This window comes from Schistocerca piceifrons, chromosome 2 (genome assembly GCF_021461385.2).
Source record: "Schistocerca piceifrons isolate TAMUIC-IGC-003096 chromosome 2, iqSchPice1.1, whole genome shotgun sequence".
Taxonomy (NCBI): domain Eukaryota; kingdom Metazoa; phylum Arthropoda; class Insecta; order Orthoptera; family Acrididae; genus Schistocerca; species Schistocerca piceifrons.
Genome location: NC_060139.1, coordinates 662,155,130 through 662,177,956, shown reverse-complemented (window position 1 = coordinate 662,177,956; position 22,827 = coordinate 662,155,130). Strand labels below are relative to the sequence as shown.

General features: G+C 37.7%; 1 protein-coding gene across 1 annotated transcript in view; it reads left to right on the top strand.

Annotated features, from left to right (window-relative positions):
• LOC124776509 (male-specific lethal 3 homolog) overlaps positions 1–22,827 on the top strand; it is a 144,780-nt gene that overhangs the window by 62,964 nt on the left and 58,989 nt on the right. The window contains exons 4-7 of the mRNA XM_047251531.1: positions 3,637–4,228; positions 10,981–11,147; positions 18,976–19,116; positions 20,204–20,325. Coding sequence (XP_047107487.1) covers positions 3,637–4,228; positions 10,981–11,147; positions 18,976–19,116; positions 20,204–20,325 — 1,022 coding nt within the window. The remainder of the gene's footprint in view (positions 1–3,636; positions 4,229–10,980; positions 11,148–18,975; positions 19,117–20,203; positions 20,326–22,827) is intronic.

Here is a 22,827-nt window from a genome sequence, read left to right as displayed (position 1 = left end):
ACGCTTCACGCATAGCCCTCCTTACGCTAACTTTGACATCGTTTAGCTTCTGTTTGTCTTAGAGGTTTTGGCTGCGTTTACACTTGGAGTGAAGCTCTCTTTGCTTTCGCAGTAGATTCCTAACATTGTTGTTGAACCACGGTGGGTTTTTCCCGTCCCTCACAGTTTTACTCGGCACGTACCTGTCTAAAACGCATTTTACGATTGCCTTGAACTTCTTCCATAAACACTCAGCATTGTTAGTGTCGGAACAAAAATTTTCGTTTTGATCTGTTAGGTAGTCTAAAATCTGCCTTCTATTACTCTTTCTAAACAGATAAACCTTCCTCCCTTTTTTTATATTCCTATTAACTTCCATATTCAGGGATGCTGCAACAGCCTTACGATCACTGATTCTCTGTTCTGCACTTACAGTCCAAAAGTTCGGGTCTGTTTGTTATCAGTAGGTCCAAGATGTTATCTCCATGAGTCGGTTCTCTGTTTAATTGCTCGAGGTAATTTTCGGATAGTGCACTCAGTATAATGTCACTCGATCCGTAATATGTCCATTCCAGGTAGTATACCTTACACAATCCCCAACTGCGAGTTAACTGTGTTTTATTTTGTCAGAGAAAGTAGCAGTAAAGAACGTAAACAATAAAAAGAACTCTTGTTAAAATTATAGTATATATTTATTGGATTCCTGAAATTTTATATTTTACTGTTCAGAACAAAAGCTTAACTATCTGGCAGTGAAGTATGTGCAGCGTTGTAGAGGATGTTGTTCATTGTCGCTTCCTGAAGCGAGAATGCGGGACTGGCAGAATGTAAATATTTTCTTGTTGTGGCCGTGTCAATCATGGACTTCCAACTGCCATGCTGATTGTCTTGAAATCTAGATAACAAATGAAATAGAAACACTGTTGCAGGCTGTGGTGCCATTGATCACTTTTATGACACAGTACATCTGCTTATCTGCCCTGCTACTGTTAAGATTATGACAGTGGTGGACCTGTGAACACGAAACGAGCTTTACCGCATATTAGAAGAAAGCCTTTCACAACATGAGAGGAAAATATATTATAGAAGTATTCAAATGAGGTACACACATCAAAAAAGTTTTCTATCACCCCGGTTCCCAGAACTCCTGAAGATGGACATTGACTGTGGATATTATATCTCAGACAGTGTCCCTTTGACTGTTTAGAGATGTTACTTAACCTGCCCAAAGATGTAAACAACCATGCATGAACAGCACCTATTAGATGGAGGGTGTTCGACAGCCGATCAGTTCCAGTAATACCACCAGGAAGGAGGTACACGGCTTGTGTCATCTGTAGTTCAGCCATGCCTAGACGGTCAGTACTGCGGTTGGATCACTGTCGCATTGTTACTTTGTGCCAGGAAGGGCACTCAACAAGGGAAGTGTCCAGGCATCACTGACTGAACCAAAGCGATGTTGTTTGGACATGGGAGAGAGAGAGAGAGAGAGAGAGAGAGAGAGAGAGAGAGAGAGATATATATGAATTGTCGATGACATGCCTCTCAGGCTGCCCAAGGGCTACTGCTGCAGTGGATGACTACTACTTGCAGATTATGGCTTGGAAGAACCCTGGCAGCAATGCCACCATGTTGAATAATGCTTTTCATGCAGCCACGGGATGTCATGTTATGACTCAAACTGTGCACAGTAAGCTGCATGATGCGCAACTTCCCTCCCGGCATCCATGGCGAGGTCCGTCTTTGCAACCACGCCACCATGCAGCGTGGTACAGATGGGCCCAATGATGTGCCGAATGGACCACTCAGGATGGGCATCAAGTTATCTTCACTGATGTGTGTCGCATCTGCCTTCAACCAGACAATCGTCGGAGACGTGTTTGGAGGCAACCCAGTCAGGCTGAATACCTTAGACACACAGTCCAGCAAGTACAGTGAGGTGGAGGTTCCTTGCTGTTTTGAGGTGGCATTGTGTGGAGCAGACGTATGTTGCTGGTGATCATGGAAGGCGCCGTAACGGCTGTATGATACGTGAATGCTATCCTCCGACCGGTAGTGCAACCATATCAGCAGCATATTGGCGAGGCATTCGTCTTCATGGATGACAATTTGCACTCCCGTCGTGCACATCTTGTGAATGACTTCCTTCGGGATAATGACATCACTCGACCAGAGTGGCCAGCACGTTCTCCAGACATGAACCCTATCGAACATGCGTGGGATTGATTGAAAAGGACTATTTATGGACGTGACCCACCAACCACTCTGAGGGACCTATGCTGAATCGCCGTTGAGGAGTGGGACAATCTGGACCAACAGTGCCTTGAACTTGTGAATAGCATGCCACGATGAATACAGGCATGCATCAATGCAAGAGGACATGCTACTGGGTATTAGAGGTACCGGTGCATACAGCAATCTGGACCAGCACCTCTGGGGGTCTTGCTGTATGATGGTACAGCATGCATTATGTGTTTTTCATGAGCAATAAGTGCAGAAATGAAGTTCATGTTGATCTCTCTTCCAATTTTCTGCATAGGTTCCGGAACTCTCAGAACCAAGGTGATGCAATTTTTGTGTGTGTACATTAATTTTTAAGAAGAAAAGTGTGACCCTCAGGATTTGTGCAGTGTTCATCACTTGATGTCATCCTGAAATAATTCTAAAAATTGAAAAATGATTTAATCACTGTAAAAGGAATTAGGAGAGCACACAACAAATTGCTCAAGAAAAAATACTACCAGACTCATTAAAAAGGATTTTAATAGGCTAGCTGAAATGTGTGTAGTAGTTTGGAACCTTTAAACAGTTAGTGGTACCAGAAGTATCCTTTGCCACACACTGTTAGATGGCTTTTGGAGTATAGTGTAGGTATAATGTAGGACATTAGCCATCAGATCAGACCATAAGTGACAACAAAGATTTGAAGAATGTGGTGTCAGTCTACAGCACTGCTCCTCACATTGTGTGCTATTAACTGATGCATTTGCATGTTACAGTGCATTTATCCTCCTTAAGTCGTCCTCTGTCACCATGGGGGTTGCATAAATTAATCTCTTCAATAATCTCCATAGAAAGAAATCCAGTGGATTTAGGTGAGACTGGTATGTCTTTATCCCATGTTTTCGATGATGCGTACACGCATCTTGTTGACTATCTTCCATGCTGCAATTAATTTTTTTTTTTTTTTTTTTTATCAAGGAAGTACAAACACCTTCCATTGTGGTATAATGAACAACAACTGTGCAACACAGCTGAATGTTTAGGTGATTAAGGGCTACTGTGTGCTGGATCTGATAAAATTACTCATTTTACTCAGTATGTTTTGCCTCTAAAATGTGAATTTCTGTCAGAATAAACTTTTTCCTTGAGTTAGAAGACTAATTTCAAATATACACACATTTATTGTCTGTTATTAGTCATAGATTTCAAATATGTAACTTGGCAGACCAGCCAGTGAATGTCATATGTCTGAAAATCAACAACTTAAAATTTCTGCTTTTTTGATACTGTGGCTTGTATATTAACTCAGTTGGAAATGTTTCTTTTGTAGAGTGTTCTTAGATTCCAGAACATTTTTTTACTTCAAATTGCTGTTTCTGTTAAGTTTTATTGATTAAAACTAAATTGTTAAATTTATTTTGTTTTTGTTTAAAGGGGAGCATATCTTTATCGAAGAGATCGTAAAGATCAAAGGTTGAATAAGGCTCCACAGAAAACAGATAGCTACACTGAGGAAAAAGAGTGTCTGCAGAGCACTTCTGCTTCAACTTCAACAAGAGATGGCAGCATCAGCTGTTATAGCACACGTAGTGTTGAGACTATCAGTAACGGAGATCGAAAGAAGAGGGTTACTGCTGATAAATGTGAAACTAGCAAGCAAAGTGTAATGGAAGAAAAACAATCGCATTATGCACATAATGAGTGTGATACACATGCAGAATGTGTTGAAGAAATGCATAACAATAAGGATAATGGTGTTACGGGTAGTGTTGATGGAAGGGATAGTGTTGAGGGTGGTAGAAGTAAAGACCAACAGTGTGAAGATTTTGGTGCTCAGAATAACATAGGTGACAGAGAGGTTGACGACAATGTGCAGGATAATAAACATGAAATAACTGAAGATTTTGATCACCCAGAGGATGGTGCTGTTGAACATTTGGAAGATTGTAATTTTACATGTGAAATTACTGATATTATGAAGGAAATGCTTGAACTGGACAATGAGCTTATTAAAAACAGGAACAAGGTATGGACTACTGTATTTCCACTGTAATTGAAGTAAAGTAAATGAACATATATTCTTTCCCTTGGTTTGCTGTATAATGTTACCTCCATAATTATATTACAGAATAACTGAATTAACTTGTTACTTGGTTTAACCCTTTTGGATCCTCATACAACATTACAATTTCCCACTACAGCTCTGATGTAGCCAATTTCTGAAACTTGTCTGTTAGTGTAAATAAATAAGAGTTTGGGAGAATGTAGTTCGCAGAAAAATTGGCTTGGAAAGGGTTAAAATTGCTGATTATAGACTTTCAATTTTCACATAGTACCAAATTTGTATTATATGTTAATGTAGAAATTTAATTTTTTTATTATTATTATTATTATATTTTTTTTTTTTTTTTTTTTTTTTTTACAAAACTGTTGGATTAGATATAGGCCACAGAAATTGAGAATAAGATTTCAGTCTGCAAGAAGATTATTGAAAGAGACAGAAAACATACTTGATGTTTGTGAAGAACACTTGCTAATTAGGTTAGTTTACTTTTAAATAATGAGCAAAAACGTGATAGGCAGATGAATGAAAGAATTTTGACATCAATTTGTGGATTGATATGGGAAGAAATGCTCTTTGTTTCCTGTGTGATTTATTTACTTACTTAGCATATTGATTACAGAATTATATTGTATAACTACATACAATCAAGTTTCTAAAAGATAAAATTATAAGAATCAGAACGAGCAGGGATACATAAGTAATAATGAAAGTTGTAGAACCACCAGATACTAGAACAAGTTGAGATATCCATTTTTCATCATAGTTATTAATATAATAGAGGGAAACATTCCACATGGGAAAAATATATCTAAAAACACAAATGATGTGACTTACCAAACGAAAGTGCTGGCAGGTCGATAGGCACACAGACAAACACAAACATACACATGAAATTCAAGCTTTCGCAACAAACTGTTGCCTCATCAGGAAAGAGGGAAGGAGAGGGAAAGACGAAAGGATGTAGGTTTTAAGGGAGAGGGTAAGGAGTCATTCCAATCCCGGGAGCGGAAAGACTTACCTTAGGGGGGAAAAAGGGGGTATACACTCTCGCGCGCGCGCGCATACACACACACATATCCATCCGCACATACACCAATTATCTTTATGTATTCCAATCAGAGATGGGAACTTTAAGTGTGAGGCCTCTGGGGGTAATGCCAAATGTCAGACAAGCCTGGGAAAATAAAATATGGGAGCGTAATCTGGCTAGGGCAAAGGCATGTTTGCGGAGGGAATGTAAATAAAACTTAATGGGGTCGTTGTGGGGATGTTGTGAGGGTGACATGGTATTAGAGGGTGGAAAGTGTAACATGAGGCTGAAATGAAAATGAAAATAAAAATATATGGCTAGAGATAAGGTGAACTAGAAAGCAACCGGAGACCTGGTGTGAAAAAAGGCGAAAAGGTGTTGGTTATAGCTGGGCTATGTTGATCCTGTGGTGAACTTGGGTTGGTAGACAACAATGTGCACAAAGGTTATGTGGTTGTGTTGCCGCCAAAACACGTTAAAGGGTGGAGCAATTCGGGAAAATTTCAAAAAAAACTGCGTGTAAATGTATTAAAAGGAGTGGTTTTGTGGTGGCAGATTGTGAAAATGAGGCTAACAATTGTCTGACGAAGAAATAATGACGTTAAAACCTGTGGGAAGCGGCTAAAAAAGATCAGTTATGTGGGAAAAACGGAAATGGAAAAAAAGCGAAAGTTATTGAAACTAGCCGAAATGGCTCTTTAATAGCTGAAAGGAACTGTTTGTGAACTGGAAACGGTGGATTTTGTAGCAGCAGTATTGTTGAAAGCGGAAGAAAAAAAATTTTTTGGTTATTGTTTGGAAGTGGGTTACGTATTATTGAGTGTATATATAGGCGGGATAAAATTGTATGGTAGATTCGGTAAAGAGGAGAAGGTGAATACAAAGTGAAACTACTTGCAAGAACAGAGAGAGAGAAATAAGATGGCAGGAAAGATTTCGAAATGTAACAGTGACAATAACAAACGTAATTGTTGGGTTCAAATTAATGATATGAATGTAATAGAGGGAAACATTCCACGTGGGAAAAATATATCTAAAAACACAGAGGATGTGACTTACCGAACGAAAGTGCTGGCAGGTCGATAGACACACAAACAAACACAAACATAAACATGAAATTCAAGCTTTCGCAACAAACTGTTGCCTCATCAGGAAAGAGGGAAGGAGAGGGAAAGACGAAAGGATGTGGGTTTTAAGGGAGAGGGTAAGGAGTCATTCCAATCCCAGGAGCGGAAAGACTTACCTTAGGGGAGAAAAAAAGGACTGCTTGTGTCTGTGTATGTGCGGATGGATATGTGTGTGCGTGCGAGTGTATACTTTTTTCCCCCTAAGGTAAGTCTTTCCGCTCCTGGGATTGGAATGACTCCTTACCCTCTCCCTTAAAACCCACATCCTTTCGTCTTTCCCTCTCCTTCCCTCTTTCCTGATGAGGCAACAGTTTGTTGCGAAAGCTTGAATTTCATGTGTATGTTTGTGTTCGTTTGTGTGTCTATTGACCTGCCAGCACTTTCGTTCGGTAAGTCACATCATCTGTGTTTTTAGATATATTTCATCATAGTTCGATATCCAAGGATTGCTGCCAGTTAATTGCTGCAGGTGTTGCATCTACAAAGTCTTTCCAGGTACCAATGAATTTTTATTTTGGCCAGGCATGCAAAATGTGTTCCAGTGTGTGTTCTGAAGTTACGCAGTTGCACTGATCATCAGTAATTTCCAGCTCGAGTAGTATTGACTTTGCTCACAGTGTGATCAATTCTGATGCAGTTGAGGGAGCTCCATATTTTTCTTGGTTGATTACACAGGCCAACGAAAATTATTTTAAAATTTTTTTTTTACTTTGTTAGATGATCTTTATAAAATAGATTTTTATGAGTTGAATTCAAATCTATCCTTAGGTTTTTTTTTAATCGGGTGATACAAAGTAGTTTTTGAGCAGTACGGTTTTTATTATATAGTATAAAAATCCTATGCTGTATGGTGAATGAGGAAATCAATGATTTTTTTAAATAGCTTCTTGTGTAGCTTTTTCTACAATGAGTCACTTGCTGAACTTCTCGGTGAAGTGACCAACAGTATTCCCCCATCATGTTGGTGTTCCACTGGCCTTGGTAGCGTTTTTCCATCACTTTAATGTCTTGGTGAAAACGCGCTCCTTGCTCCTCACTAATGTCTCCCATATTGTGTGGGAAGTAATCAAGGTGACTGTTCAAAAAGTGACCTTTCAGGCTCATTAAACACCCTAAAGTTTTAAACTTGTTTAACATTGTAGCTATTATAGAAACATATTCTGGTGTGTGGGTTGTTTTTTGTTTTTTTTTTAAAAAAAGAACTTTGTAACGACTTGCTTGTTTGATACCCATGCTTCTTTCTCATTTTAAGGTCATTGTGGATTCGAAGTTAACATCAAACATAAATTTTCTAATGTCAGGTCCGACAAAGATGCCTTCTTTTAGTTTAGCTTCTGAAAGATGTGGAAACTTTTGGCAGAGATACTTAAAACATGGTCCATCTTTAGGCAAAGCCTTTACAAACTGTTTCATTAGGCCTACCTTTATATGTGGAGGTGGTGGGACTAAGTATTTTGGATCTACAAGGTTTTTGTATAGAATGTTCTTCTCACCAGGTGTTAAAGACACCCTCACAGGCCAGTTCTTTCTGCACCAGTATTGATCCCTAGCCCTACTGTCCCATTCGCACTAGAAACATGGCAATTTGGTAAAGCCACCTTGCTGACCAAGGAGCATGCATGTCACTTTTAGATTGCCACATATCATCCAATCATGAGCAGAATAGCCTATTTTATTTAGCACAATTTCTAGGTTTTCATAGCTTTCTTTCGTATGTTCAGAATGTCTAACAGGTATAGATATGTATATGTTACCATTGTGTGATAAAACAGCCTTTAAACTAGTTTTGGATGAATTAATAAACAGCCTTCAGTCTTCCTTTTTGTATTCAATACCAAACTCACTCATCAGACTGGGAATGTCTGAGCAGTACTCTAAATCACCTTCTTGTTGAAAAATCTTGGAAAATTGCTGCTGTCTCTTTCTATAACTACGTACATCAGAAAATACTTCTGTTGGAATAGAATTTAAATATTCTGGTGGTTCAGGAACCGGCAAATCTACTCCATTACTGGTTGGATGGCGAACAGAAGGTTAGATGTTAGTGTTCATGATTTGTGGAAACCGCTGAAATAAATAAAATTAAAAAAGTTGCTAGAACCCGATGGGATCCCTGCCAAATTCTGTACTGAATTTCCAGTTGCTTTAGATCTCATTTTAACCGTAATATACCATAGGTCCTGTGAACAATAAACAATGCCCAGTAATTGGAAGAAAGCACTGGGTCACACCCGTCTACAAAAATAGTAGTGGAGTGTACACAAGACCACAATCCTCAAGGTAGGAAATGCAGACATACACTAAGATTGTTGCATGGTGAGCTTAATGGCTTATGCTTCTATCTTGCTTACAAAACAAAGAATGGAAAATAAAATTTGAGGATCTGGTAGATGATGACAACAGGGAACTGAACATTGGGAAAGTTAAAAGAACCAGATCCATTTATGATGTGCTTGACTATGGAGACAATACTTAAGAAAAATGAACAGACTTTCATGGGATTTGTTGAACTAGGAAAAGTGATGAGATTTGGCACTGTAGGGAATTATGAGCAGGGCACAAGAATCAAGAAGGAATTATAAGAACAGAAAACAATGAGAAGTCCTCAGATTAAACAGGGAGTAAGGTAGTGATGGAGTCTTTCACCCCTACTACTAAACCTTTACTTCAAAAAAGCAATGTGAAATAAAAGAAATGATTAGGAGGGGAGTTAAAATTCAGAGTGAAAAAATATCAGTTAGAAGATTTGTTGACATCATTGCTATCCTCTGTGAAATTTGGAAGAATAAGTGGGCTGGTTAACAAAACAAAGCACAGGATATTGTTTCTTAGTAAACCAAAGAATGATGGTATTAATTAGGAACAGTAAAAAGTAATTAGTGATACCCTTTAGGAGAAATGAAGGAGTTCTATTACATGGGTAGCAAAATGACAGGTGACTGACTAATCAAAGAGGACATAAAAGGCAGAGTAGCAGGCAAAGAGGGCTATTCCGCACTAAAAGTACTCTGCAAGTGTCGAACATATGCCTTAATTTGAAAAACAATGTCTGAGGACCATACGGCTGGAGCACAGCATAGTATAGACATGAATCACAGACTGAGGAAACTAGAAAAGAGAATCTAAGTATGTTATGTGGTGTTGTAAAAGGATGTTGACATTTGAGTGGACTTAAAAGATAGGAAGTGGGCTGGTTCTGTGCAGAAATGGCAAGAAAATGTGTGTGGAAAATATTGACGAAAAGTGTAGCGACAAGATGGTAGAGTAAGGGATTCACCTTTTTTGGTTTTGAAGGGAGTTGCAGAGTGCAAAAAATTGTAGTGGAAGAAAAGGATTGGAATGCATTCAACAAATAAGAGGCACTGTGTGTAATTGCTAGTCTGCGTTTGGTGGAGGATGGGAAGTAGTGGCAGTCCATCTCAAATAAGTCAGTAGGCTGACGAGAAAGATTGACTGGGGTGTAACCAAAAAGAAATTATTCGACACTCCAAATTTGTAATTGATACTCGTATTTTTGTAAACAGCTTTTACCTGCCCGGATAGATGTGCATGTTAAAGTGCTGCTTCAGGACAACGAGGTGTGCTGGTCCAGGATAAAATCTACCTGCCAGATTGGGGACAAACGTCAGTGCGCCGACCATCCTGGGTGAATACTGTGCTGGTACCCAAGTCCTACCTCAGTCACATAATTTGCGAACATTTAGAAAGTTTCACCCATTTTCACATGAATAACACTACGCGCAGGCAGTTGGAGTACACACATTCCATTCCAGGAGGTGGATGGAGATGGGGAGGTGGAGTGTAATGGGCTGATGATAGGAAGAGCACCCAGTTACCCCTTAAAACCTGTCATGACAAATCTATTAATAACCATGTTGGCCCTGCACTGTTATGGAACAAAGGGACAAGAAAAAGAAGAAAGGTTGTTGTAAACAGATTTTCATAAAATTTGGCTGCAGTTGAGAGCATTCTGATCCAGTAACTGCGCCAGTATTTCTAAAAGTTTTAGTAAATCCTATTATTGATAATATCTGTAGTTCACTGATCAGGTGATGCAGAAAATCTTACATGCTGACACAGCTTTTACAACTGCATTTGCACATTTGGACTAAGATAAGTGAAACTGAGGAAACTTTCCTTTACCCCCCCCCCCCCCCCCCCCCTCATCCTCATCTGTTTTCAAATGTTCTGGTTTACTTGGTGTCCTATAACTTATTTAAATAACTTGGTAAATAATCAAGGTTGCTCTGTTACTTTTATTTCTGTTACTCACAGAAGGAATATGTTTCCCAAAGCGAACATATTAGTCACTTTTTGGTTTACCTCTGTCCCAGTCTGGCCTTCACTGTTACTAGACACTTTGGCATTTCACTGATACCCCATCAGGATGTCAGTCTCTGTAAAATATGAGTTTCAATTAATGATGTGAGTAAAGATGATGAGAAACTGGTGTTACTGGATGGACATTGAAACTAGACTCAACTCTTAAACATAAAATTTCTAGTGCTAATAATATCATAAAGTTAATAGAAAGTAATATGAATTTTTCATCACAGATCGTCCATCTTCCAGCAAGACCAAATGTTGTGACAATTCTTGAATCTTACGTGAGAGAATATGCAGAAAATCAGATCTCTGGAGCTCGAGAGAAATCACGGCATAAATATAGACGACCACAAAAGCACCAAAATGGTGCTTTAGATATGGATCGATTGAACAGAAGGTACTTTGTAATTCTGTTTGGCACCCAACTTAAATTCTCCTTCTTTTAGATTTCATTTTGACATTCTTGTAGCTGGATGCCTTGACCTATTTGAAAACATGGCACGACTTCATAGCCTCATATTCTAATATCTTTCATATTCTTTGAAGAGCATGTATGCTTTTTAAGACATGATTTCAAAATAAATTAGATGATATGGTCGTAAAGCACAACAAATAGCAACAAAGTAGTTTGTGTCTTGAAATTGCTTCAGTATGTGCATTGTGTACTAGACCACCACAAGAACTCGCCTGATCTGCATGGATTTCACACAACTACGGTGTGAAAGAGAGCTCGAATACACTTCATGTACTTTGACAGAAGTTGCCAAAGATGCTGTCTCACCTAATGGCAGCCAAGTGAGCACTTACGCGTGCCAGCACAGATGATGCAGCCAAGTAAATGGCTGTTCATGGCCACACAGTTGCATTATTTTGTACATGGGCAGGGAATCTGAAAAATGTGCATGCACATTGCACTTAACTTACTGTCACAGTTGGGCAAAATGTGTTCAAATAATTATTATTCATGAATAACAAATATTATTTCAAATCTGAAATCCAATGATATTTATTGCTCCAATTTTTTTCATGAATTAACAAATGTCCTTTCCGTTTTCCCCCTCCTCCTTTTCCAGTCCCAAGCGAGGTGGTCGCATTCGGGAGGACGACGGTTCAATCCTGCGTCCGGCCATCCTGATTTAGGTTTTCCGTGATTTCCCTAAATCACTCCAGGCAAATGCCAGGATGGTTCCTCTGAAAGGGCACAGCCGACTTCCTTCCCCATCCTCCCCTAATCCGATGAGACCGATGACCACGCTGTCTGGTCTCCTTCCCCAAACAACCAAACCAACCAACCCAAGCATCTCATCGGAAACCCTATTTCATTTTCGAAGATTTTCGATTGTGGCACTAATGAAGAAAAGTTCTAAAAGTGCAAAGAGGGCATCAGTATATTATATCTCATGGAATCATCTTTATTTCATGATTTCTTCAGTAAAAATTATAAAGTCAATTCTGCTGTGCTTTTTGGCAGATAATTCGTTGTGATCCCACGCTATCTTCACTTCTCAAATCTCATTCAAAATAAAATTTTGTTTTTACATCATAAAATCATTTGAAACTTGTGACCTGATTTCTTTGACTTTCATGTGTGTGTGGTTTGTTGTAAATCTCTCTGGTAATGGACAGCAATACATATGAACTATTTGTTGTTAAATTGTGGGTAAGACATTGCAGTCGGTGTAGAAAGATGAGAAAGACCTTCTAAACATCTGACACAAAAAAACCAACCTTGCCAGTGGAATGCAATATTATCATCTCATCTGTGTACTCAAACCCAGTGTGTCTTCCAACATTTTTTGTACCTCAGAGCTCTACGTAGCTATGTAAGTAAATATCAGATCAAAAAAATCCCACACTCTACGGCAAGCTTACTCAGAGTTAATCCTAAAACACTTGAACATCCAGTAGCATTTCACAGGTGCTCCACATCTAAACAGGTACTCCAAAATATGGTGCAAGTGCAACTTAACTTGGCATCTTTCTCATTGTTAGAGACGAAAGAAGCAATAAGTAACAGAAAAATTGTAGGACCAACGGGGTATTGAATGCAGAACCTTTTGCTCTATGGTCTGGAACTTAATCCATAGAGCCACCAAAGCACATTCATACAAAATCCATTAATAAGGCTTTTATTAGATTGAAACTGTAAACAGGCACTAGTCACAGAATTTGGTATGAGAAGTAAACAAAGAAAATAACTAAAGTTGTTTTGGGTAATGCAATTACTTGAATAATAATCGAATAGAAAAATTTATTTGAATAACACCCATCCCTACTTAGCAATACATCATGCACTCCCTTCCTGTTTTCATTCATTGCACCTAATATTATCAAATGTAATGAGTTCTAACAGTTCATTTGCTCAATTTACTCTAGAGAAAGTGTACAGTGCAGCTGAGTTGAAGTTTTTTTGGTGATTATAAACATAGTTGATAATTGTAATGTGTTGTCATGCTCCTCAGCATAAATCTTTTTCGTTTGTTCTGTTCAAAATATGTCTCAATCTCTACACAATTTTAGCAGTAGACTGAATGCGACCATTATTTCATCACCGAACGATGTCGCCCAGTGGTTAGCACACTGGACTCGCATTCGGGAGGATGACGGTTCAAACACACATCCAGCCATCCTGATTTAGGTTTGCCATCATTTCCCTAAATCACTTCAGGCAAATGCCAGGATGGTTCCTTTGAAAGGACATGGCCAATTTCCTTCTTCATCCTTCCCTAATCTGCTGGGTCTGATGACTCGCTGTTTGGTCCCTCCCTCAAACCAGCCAGCCAACCATTATTTCATCAGCTATTCTTTCACACATATTTACGGTTCCACAGCTAAAGCAATTGCCTTTATAACATTCAATATTTATCAGTTCAATTTTCATTACATATGATCGTAGTCAGTTGCTGTGATGCTACTTGGTGAATCTGAGATATTGTGCACGCACTTTCTCCATAGAAAATGTGGGAAATAGACAGCTAAACAGAAATTCTATTTCTACATGCATTCCAATGCTTCCTGGGCCCATTCATATCGTTACATTGTGACAAAGCTCTCTATAGAGTGTTCCCTTAGGTACATTGCAGGGCCTGTTGCTCAACAGTCAGTGAGTGCGTGCTGCAATACAAAAGAAAGGAAACTTAAGAGCACGGGTGTTCGCAATACATGTGAGGTAAACACTGTGTATAGAGTGCTGCATATACGGTCCCACCGTGTGTATGCAGTGCTCTATCATGTACCCCCATATTTCCCCTTTTCTTCTATTCACAAAAGTATATGGAAGCAACCAATGCCAGTAGCTTCCATGCAGCCTCAAATTGCTTGGTTGTACCAGAGTGGTCACCTTGCAAAATGTTTGGTAGGAATGTATATGTTGATTGACTCATCTTGGAACATACTCTGTTTTTTACAGGAAACAGCTCGACAATTACTTACATACCTGTTGTAGCATCTATCACTGGATTATATGAGTATATTTTTGTCACTTTTACACTTACTGAACAAACTCTTGAATGATCTTCTGTCTCCTCAATTGATCCCACCTGATATTGATGTCAGAGTGATGGTGATTACCTCAGTACCTAATAATGTTTTGTTTATGTCATCCTTCATCGGTGAATTACATGTCTTTAAGATAGTTCCAATGAATCTGTTTGGCATCTGTCTTTCCTGCATTAGTTTTGTGCACTAGCTTTTTAGCGACCGACTGGTTCAAGTTGTTGATCAAAAATTGTATAATAACTGAATAATACATCCTTCACCCTAATTATATGCAATACATTAAATTTGTTCATGTTAGATTTCCATTTGTCAGACCATGCACCAAAAATAAATCTTCCTCCGCCTTTTAGCATAATTTCCTGCCTTTGGCGCATTTATGTATACTACACTAGGATTAGGCAACCACAAAGCCATCAGGATCTGTTATTCATACCAACATATCAAAGTGATCTACATACTTTTTTTAAAAAATGTGACAGTTGCTACATTTTTAATTTTTGGATGCTGTAAAAAAACTATTTAACAGTAAGTTTTAGATCTTCACTATTTGTTAAAAAGTTTGTATTTTATTCCATAAAATTTGACAAATAAATTAATATAATTATGTTACATTTAATGTGAAACTTGAGTAAATGTTCTGTTAACAATGCCCTTGATTCTTGGTGTATAACTTCTACACTTCCTTGAATACGGGAATCCAGGTGTTCATCAGCCAACCTTGATCTGTTCTTATTTTTAATAAAATATGTATTTGAAAATTATCCTAAGTGAAACATGCTGAAAGCTTCATTGATTTTTTAAGTCTCTCTCTCCCCACCCCTCCCCAGTTCAATGTATGAAATAAACTCTGTATTCTCACTTGGGTGCACAGTTTTGAAATGTCTCTTGATGTTTGTCTTTTTCACAAATTCAGTAGTAGCTTAACATACTAAACTAATGCTTGTGCCATTTCTTTCTGTTACGGTAAATTGTTGTTGTTGTTGTTGTTGTTGTTGTGGTCTTCAGTCCTGAGACTGGTTTGATGCAGCTCTCCATGCTACTCTATCCTGTGCAAGCTTCATCATCTCCCAGTAACTACTGCAACCTACGGTACATCCTTCTGTATCTGCTTAGTGTATTCATCTCTTGGTCTCACTCTACGGTTTTTATTCTCCATGCTGCCCCCCAATACTAAATTGGTGATCCATTGATGCCTCAGAACATGTCCTACCAACCGATCCCTTCTTCTAGTCAAGTTGTGCCACAAACTCCTCTTCTCCCCAATTCTATTCAATACCTCCTCATTAGTTATGTGATCTACCCATCTAATCTTCAGCATTCTTCTGTAGCACCACATTTTGAAAGCTTCTATTCTCTTCTTGTCCAAATTATTTATCGTCCATGTTTCACTTCCATACATGGCTGCACTCCATACAAATACTTTCAGAAACGACTTCCCGACACTTAAATCTATACTCGATGTTAACAAATTTCTCTTCTTCAGGAACACTTTCCTTGCCATTGCCAGTCTACATTTTATATCCTCTCTACTTCGACCATCATCAGTTATTTTGCTCCCCAAATAGCAAAACTCCTTTACTACTTTAAGTGTGTCATTTCCTAATATAATTCCCTCAGCATCACCCGACTTAATTCGACTACATTCCATTATCCTCGTTTTGCTTTTGTTGATGTTCATCTTATATCCTCCTTTCAAGACACTATCCATTCCGTTCAACTGCTCTTCCAAGTCCTTTGCTGTCTCTGACAGAATTACAATGTCATCGGCAAGCCTCAAAGTTTTTATTTCTTCTCCATGGCTTTTAATACCTACTCCGAATTTTTCTTTTGTTTCCTTCACTGCTTGCTCAATATACTCAATATACAGATTGAATAACATCAGGGATAGGCTACAACCCTGTCTCACTCCCTTCCCAACCACTACTTCCCTTTCATGCCCCTCGACTCTTGTAACTACCATCTGGTTTCTGTACAAATTGGAAATAGCCTTTCGCTCCCTGTATTTTACCCCTGCCACCTTCAGAATTTGAAAGAGAGTATTCCAGTCAACATTGTCAAAAGCTTTCTCTAAGTCTACAAGTGCTAGAAACGTAGGTTTGCCTTTCCTGAATCTAGCTAGTAAATTAAACAATGGAAAATTCAGTATGGAATGTAAAAATATAATTAAAAGAATAGTTGCTACTCGTCATAAAGGGGAGATGCTGACTCGCAGAAAAGCACAACAAAAAGACTGTCAGAAAGTCAGTTGTCGGTCAGCGAGGTGCCCACACACACACACACACACACACACACACACACACACACACACAGAAACATAACCATAAACTCTGGCTGCTTATGCCAGCCTGAGTGTGGCTCCAGGTGCCATAGACTGTGGTCATGTGTGTGAGAGTTGAGTTTGCATGTGTGCTTGTGTGTATGTGGTCTATTTTTGACAAAGGCCTTTTTGGCTAAAAGCAAACTTTCTGACAGTCTTTTTGTTGTGCCTTTCTGTTACTCAGCATCTCCCCTTTATGATGAGTAGCAACTATCCTTTTCATTATATTGTTAAGGTAAATTCATGTTCCCATTCAGGATGAAAATAACAGATTTTACCCTTTTTTTTTATACATTATTCATTAATCATGAAGTTCTTGTACTATGTATCTTGTCTTGATGTAAGATCACGTTTGAAGAGCTTAGTTGCAAAATGTTCCTGATGAGCAAACACCACATTTGAGAATGAGTCCACATTTTCTGTGCTATGAGAAACAATTATCATTTTTATTCAGTAGGTTTTTCTTTTGCATTCTCATCTCTTTCACGATCTACCAAATAAGCACTCGCAGTCTACCAGTAGATTGTGATCGACATGTTGATGACTCCTTTGTTACAGTAAAATTGTTGCATAGCATTGTGAAGCTTCTTGTATTGTCCACATTTGTGTATCTCTTTCATAAGCACTGGCAATCATATAGCACTCCCGTAGGGTACACTGAAAGCTACTTCACCATCTAAAGATTTATACCTCTAAAGAACACCAAACTTATTTCTATTTGCTAGGAATTACTCAATTAAACGCTGTCTGGAAGTGAAAGAACCACAGGTACCATCACCAACTTCCTTCAGAATCTTGTAGCAAGCTGTTTTTCGTAAGAACATCCATGGAATTCACCTTCATTCACACAGAGGAGATTTTTCAGTGCGTAGAAAGGTGTTCCATAATTCAGCAACAGATTGGGCTGATGATTAAGGCTTCTAGCTATGCCCACATTCCTGAGGATCATTCTCAAAAATGAGAATGGCCTTTTCCAGTTGCTTTGAATTCTGTGTCCAGTGAAACACTATAAACCAATGTAGTATCAGCATCTTAAGTGCTATTGAGAGAGAATTGTTCAGAAATTTTCAAAATTGTTTATTTCATAGACAGCTGGCTCCATGCAAATAAACAAAAGTAGCTGTCACTGTCGCACATCTCCATTTCAAAGATTTCATTCAAAAATTCAATTTATGGTGCTTTTTCAGTTTATTAGACTTAAAATTTATTGGTATGTCTACTGTTCATTTGCCTTATGTCCAATTTTTAAGATAATCTTCTAAACCACACTTCCAGAGAAAGTATGCAGCACGCTATGAACTCCAGCATGACCATTTTACCTGTAATAGAAACCACAGTCAGAAATATTCAGAGAAGCGCGTCTAAGTAAAAAAACATGTCATAAACAAGTCTTTGTTGGCGAGTCCGAATAGCCCATGAAATTCCCACTAAGTAGCTAAGCATTTCAATAAATGTAATCCATTTTAAATGCTGCTCTTCCTATGTGGAAAACATCAGGAGTGTGCATAGAATTGAAATGGAAAAGGCATCTTGCAGACATTATGTAATTTAAGGTGGTTTTAGATAAGTCCCACAGCTTGGTTAAATGTTGTTTTCAACATTTCATTAACATGATGCAGAGAGATTTTTACAACCACTCATCACCTGTAGTTGGCATAGAGTTCTGGTAGCTGCACAAACAGGAATATAAATATGTAGACTTTTGTAGCTGGTGTCCCTCTTTAAAGTACTTTGCGGTATTCTGCCATGTTGTCTTATAAAATACTTCCAGTGCTAAAATAGTAACGTTAGTATTTTTAGCATTTAATAAGATAATGTAGTAGTGCACCCTGCAGGATTTTAATGACATGAAAGCTTAACATCTAGTTCACTGTAAAAATAAACTGCCACATCTCGCACACAACTCGCCTCATATCATCTCCTATTTGTTGTATTAGCTGTAAACTCTTCATTGTGATTGGCACTTTTGGTTTGACATGAATAGTGTCATTGAATACTGTCAGACTCTTTGTTAAATATCTTGCATTTTTCCACATTTAAAGAGAACTGCCTCTAAATGTGCATGAAAATATGGTATAAGTAAGTTTTCATTTGTCGAGAACAGATAGTCGTCATGCTAGTCGTCATATGTCTGCATGCTACTGACCATATCACATACATTGTTCTTGTGTATTGGAGACATTACGAAAAAGCTATTTTCTCTTTTGTGTGCAACATTATATTTATTTTTCTTTCCAACACTCAAAGCCTCGGAGTGGTGAGTGATTGATTGCACCCGATTGTAGTAGGCTTTGATATTTCTGACAAACAAATTATTCTGCCACTGTAATAAGTTTATCCTCTTCATGAAAATGATTTTTATTCTGTGCAGTAAATAATAAGTCAGTTAATACATTCTTTATCCTTTTAGTGTAAATATCTGCAAAGAAGTGGCAGACGGTGTGAGGGTTTATTTTGACTTCATGTTGAGTGGCTTGCTGTTGTACAATGAAGAGAGAGAACAGTACGAGCAAAGTCGTGATATGACTATCACAAAAGAACCAAATTCAAGGTAAATTATACAAAGCTTAGAGCTAGTGCACCTGGGTAATAAAACTGTCAATTTTAACATCTAATATAACTCATTTTTATGTACTATAGCACTTAAATTTTTAAACTCGGATGTATTTCCAGTAACGCTGGAGAAGTGTCATGACATGATTGTAGAGTATGGAAAAAATACTTAGGTCATTGCCTTTACTTAAATGCTTTTTGGTGCCTAATAACACCGAAGGATATAAAATGCAGGTCAGAATTAATTGTGTATCCATACGGCTGTGGTCTACAGTGGTCCTAATTGTGGGTGCTTCTCCAAGGAGATTAGACTTCAGTATACATCCAAAGGCTCTGGTTTACTATGATACTAATTATGACCACTTATCCAAGAACTGGAGACTTTCACAGAGAATGATCTGCTACAGCATGTGAAACTTATCAACATTTATGAAAAAACTGATGTAATATTTTTCCTCCAGTATTGTACTTTAACTTCAAAAATTGTCTATAGCAGCTAGGGTTTGATGTCAAGATCCTCAGGAGGAAGCCACTGCTGAGCATTACTTTATACAAGCTTAGCAGCAGCAGCAAAAAAAGTTTGAGCAAGGTTTTACTCATACCATCTCATAACACTTGTACTAAAATTACTACTTGCATAACCCCACCCTCAATAGTGCATGTTCACAGTTATTTCTGCGCTCTATTTGTACAACAAAATTTGACACTTTCCTTGGACCTTGAGCCAGTACAGACCGTTTTTGCCTGTTGCAATCCAGAGCTATGAAACATTGCAGTTCTCAGTAGTACCGTAACAGGCATTTCGAATGCAGTGTTGATTCCTTTGTGCTACTTGCTCTGCAAGGAGAAGGCAATGCTTGTTCGCCCCACAGCAGCCCATATGTTGGGGACAATTGTTAACTTCTGCTGACAGCATCCCCATCCCTGCAAAAAGTGCCAAGTTATTTTATGTCTGTAGACTTGTTACTCTCTTTGCTATTTATCAACTGCTTAACAGCACTGTGTAAATGTTAAGTGTAAAATTGAAGTAAAACTGATCATTATTTCTGTGGGATGTATTCTTTAGTGTCGTGTTTGTCTTGCAGGTTAAATGATTCATCTCCAAACAAAAAAGAAGCAAACAAGAGATTCCAGCAACCAGATTGTAACTTATCCTGTGAACAAAGGACATGCCAAGAGGATGCAGTTACATTTGATGGCAGAATGGGTTGGTATTAGATTATTTATTCTAGTGTTTTATTCAAGCAAACATTCGTCTTAATTGCTAAGTTATCATTTATATTACTTGCTACAAATAATTTATGTTCATAAATTTTGAATTTTTGTGCTCTAGTTTTTGGTAAAATATTACCTACACTTTACCTTTTCAGATAGATTATGAAATGGAAATAAATGAACACACTGTTTGTGTGTGAATTATTTATAAAGAGTTACTGCAATGATTGCTTTCAACCTTATCATTAAAATCCTGAACATTCACAGTACATCAGCAGGTACAGACTTCCATAATTTGAAACTGTAGGATTCATTACCATATCATTGCCCCATGTCTGCAACACTACATTACTTAAAGTGCCAGTGAAAGTCATGTCACCAAAATTAGATGTTGCGTATCTCGTCGTATGCAGCCTTAACATTCCGGGTTCAACTGCTTCCCAGGTGTAGTAAGAAACATTGTTTGCACTCTAGTTCAGGTGAGGTGACAGTTGTATTAGTTCACATTTAGGCCGTCAGTTGTGAATCTCCTAGGCTCAAGCAAACTAACTTGAGCACAACCACTCCGGGGTTTGACACATAGCTTTCAAATTATACATTAGAGAAAAAGCATAGATTTTTCAATGGCATGTAAATTATTATTTCATGCTGAAGTTCTTTTCACTTTTCTGTTCCTGAAGTGTAAAACAGTTTCCATTCTGTATACACATTCTGCAGTGTTGTATTTCATCAAACTGAATTGAACTTTAAATATAGAAAATTTGTGACACTTGAGTCACATCTTTTTAAATATTTCTTTGTTGGTAACAGCTGTGACAATGCAGTAGAAACATAACCTTTTTTCACACTTACAAGCAATTATTATTTTGCTACTTTCTTTTTTAAGTAAGAGAACATAAATCAAACTGTAAACATTATTGCAGACTGTGTCACAGAAATCTGATAGTAAATATATCTCTGTAATAATTTAATTTGTACCAGAATCAAATAGTCAAATTTTACATGGAAGCTGAAATGCTGTTGATACTAAATCAATTTCACTCTACATGGTATTGACATTGCTCGAACAATCACATGACATTTGACCATGTGAGGAACAACAAACTAGCCACAACAACAGTCTATCGGTCTGCTCAAAATTTGACAAATGAGTGAAATGCTGTAGGAAATGACATTAATTTCTGTCATCTTACAGGGATGTATTTGAACAGGTTTGCAACAACAGTTCTCGTACAAAAATTTCTACTGCTTTTTAAGTAAAGTAACACACAAAAGCAAAAATGCAGTTCTTCAAAAACCATTACCTGATTTTGTTCCTAAGTCAGTATTTCATTTCGGTAAGAGAGACTGTAATAAGTTCCAAATCAGAAATTCAGTTGCTGTTCACATATTAGAATACCAGTTAAAAATGTTACCAGCATTTAATCACTTTAGAACAAGACGGTACATTCAGCTGAAAAAAGAAAGAAAAGTAACCCAGATTTAAAAGTCTAACAAATGAAATAAATAATATTAAACTGATTATAATTTGTCTTTGTGAGAACAAATTAGTGGCAAGATCTGTCGTGGAGTTGACATCACTAGATCGCAGGATGAACTTAAGTTTGAGAATTGGTCTGAATCATGAATTCAATCTTTTATTTGTGCATTAGTTGCTGTTGTTATGTATGACCTGCACCCTAGAAGACACTACAGAGTGTATTTCACAGTTGCTCAAGCATAGCACTACATACGGAATGGTTGAAGAGGATATCTTTACACTAGCTAGGCTGAGAACTGGAAATGGTGAGCAGTCAGCAAATTTTGTTGTGCTGCCAACCATGGAAATACATACTGCATACTTAAGCTTTTTATATCAACAGTTACTACAAAAAAATCCATTTATAATCGGAATTGACTTGACTTTATAATTGGACTATAAAATTGCAGATGATGGTAAGTAAAGGGGTTATGTCACCTGCTTGTTCTATGCAAAGTCAGTGAGAGAGCGGCGAGCAGACATATTTGGAATTAAGACATTGTAATATTTTGATGTCAGTGTAGAAGACAAATCTGCTGTGCGTTTGGAAAAAACAAGTGTTCTCAGGCCCCACCATAACCACAACCTCAGAAGTTACAACATATCTTGCAGAAACAACCAATATTTGTGACAACATGGATATAAATTTTATAGCTGAGCTATTAGGAATATGATGATGATTAAAGATAGTGTCACCACAGATGACAGGCTTTGTAAGCAAAAAGATTGTGAACATAAAAATTAATTTAAACCATTTCTTTTTGTTTATTTTATTTCTCTTTGTGTTATTAAAATGAAGATATCAAGAAATGGCTTAAGTTATAAGTTATGAATAGGTATAATGTTATCTTTTTGGCAGATGGTTTGTCAGTAAACCACTTTGTGATTTTGACTAGTGAGAATATGTTAATATTTTTTTTATTTTTTTTTTTTTATCAAGGAGCTTCTTGTAAAGAAAGAAGGGGGAAAAAAGGG